This window comes from Wasmannia auropunctata, unplaced genomic scaffold (genome assembly GCF_000956235.1).
Source record: "Wasmannia auropunctata unplaced genomic scaffold, wasmannia.A_1.0 LD336076.1, whole genome shotgun sequence".
Classification (NCBI taxonomy): Eukaryota; Metazoa; Arthropoda; class Insecta; order Hymenoptera; family Formicidae; genus Wasmannia; species Wasmannia auropunctata.
Window position 1 is genome coordinate 5837183 of NW_012026814.1, and position 1476 is coordinate 5838658.

Sequence of the window (1476 nt, forward strand, 5' to 3'; positions counted from 1 at the left end):
ATTGCTTATTATTCCAGTCATACTGGAAGTGGCCATTTCTTCATCGGTAAAGACAAGGTCCATGACAGAAGTTGTAAATAGGGACAGCTTGCTGCGGCTGAGTCTTCTTAATTTCTCAGTTTTTACTTTTCTTCCCGCAAAATCTGTGACATTTTCCTATAAAGTGAGAATAAAGGGAAATTGCATACATAAAAAAATATGCTATTATGACATTTTAGAAAATCAATGTACATATCCAAAACAATGTAATATTTTATCAGTTCTCTTTATTTACAATATAAAGTAAAATAGTAGATTTAAAACGTTTACTGCAATAGTTTTCACAATCTTATCTTAACAGTGCCTATGTCTTTGAATCAATTAAGCAGCAATAAATTTTTAGAAATGTAAGCACTAGTAGTCCATTATGTGTAATGGATTAATGAACATGTAGGCTAACATTGCATTAAGGTTTACCCAATCAAATTATATTCTTCTAAAAACAGATAAAATACTTTTATAAAATATAGTCTTTTAGAAAAGTGACCAATACAATTTTGTTTCATTCATTTCTTTCCTTCAAATAAATTGTTAGAACATTTATTTTATTTAATTAATCATATTTAAGCCAAAAGCTAATTATACAAAATGAAGCATTGTACATACTACTTACCTTAACAGAAGATTCGTTCTCAAATTGTACTGGCTGTTCTATGTGAACAATGGTTGGCAGTAGCTGCTGCTCTGTATGAGCGTTGGTTGGTAGTAGCTGCTGCTCTGTGTGAACAATGGTTGGCAGTAGCTGCTGCTCTGTATGAGCATTGGATGGCAGTAGCTGCTGCTCTGTGTGAACAATGGTTGGCAATAATTGCTGCTCTGTGTGAGAAATGGTTGGCACTGTTAGCAATACCTGCTGCTTTGGGTTCTGAAAAATAAAATTTAATAACTAGTAATGTGTTAAGTAAGGTTCAACTTACTCTTCATCTTTTTCTAATTCTAAGAATTAGAAGAAGGTAAAAACTAATTCTAACTTGAATCAAGATTAAAGGTAATCTATTAACTACGTTAATGAAACTAAACATACGATCGACAAATTATCGGCGCGCTTTTTGTTTGAACTAGAAATTATAATAAAGATTTACTAAAAAAAATTATTAATTTAAGTACTGAAGTCCGTTTTGGGGCTGATATTGCCATTCTCATTTGCATTCCAAATCAATAAGTTTACCCATTCCACAGAAATATTTTTAGACGCATTAGGTTGTTAACATTTCATAAAGACTTCGTGATTATTGACCTGATCATGATGTTGCTGAAATTTATAGATATCTGCTTCTATAATAGTAATGCTTCTGTCTACGTGAGTCTAACAGTAATTGTTTTGAATTACAATGTGTATAATGTATGTATATTTAAGGATGTATTATATATATTTTTACAAATGTGTTAATATTTATACATTCTATTTTTATTGAACAATATATTAGATCGGAAGAG

At 30.6% G+C, this 1476-nt stretch overlaps 1 protein-coding gene across 1 annotated transcript in view; it reads right to left on the reverse strand.

Moving 5' to 3' along the window:
• The window catches only part of LOC105449531, a 26107-nt gene that overhangs the window by 605 nt on the left and 24026 nt on the right, over positions 1-1476 (reverse strand). The window contains exons 7-8 of the mRNA XM_011688788.1: positions 653-904; positions 6-156 (exon numbers count right to left, since the gene is read on the reverse strand). Of these exons, the coding sequence (XP_011687090.1) occupies positions 6-156; positions 653-904 (403 nt within the window). The remainder of the gene's footprint in view (positions 1-5; positions 157-652; positions 905-1476) is intronic.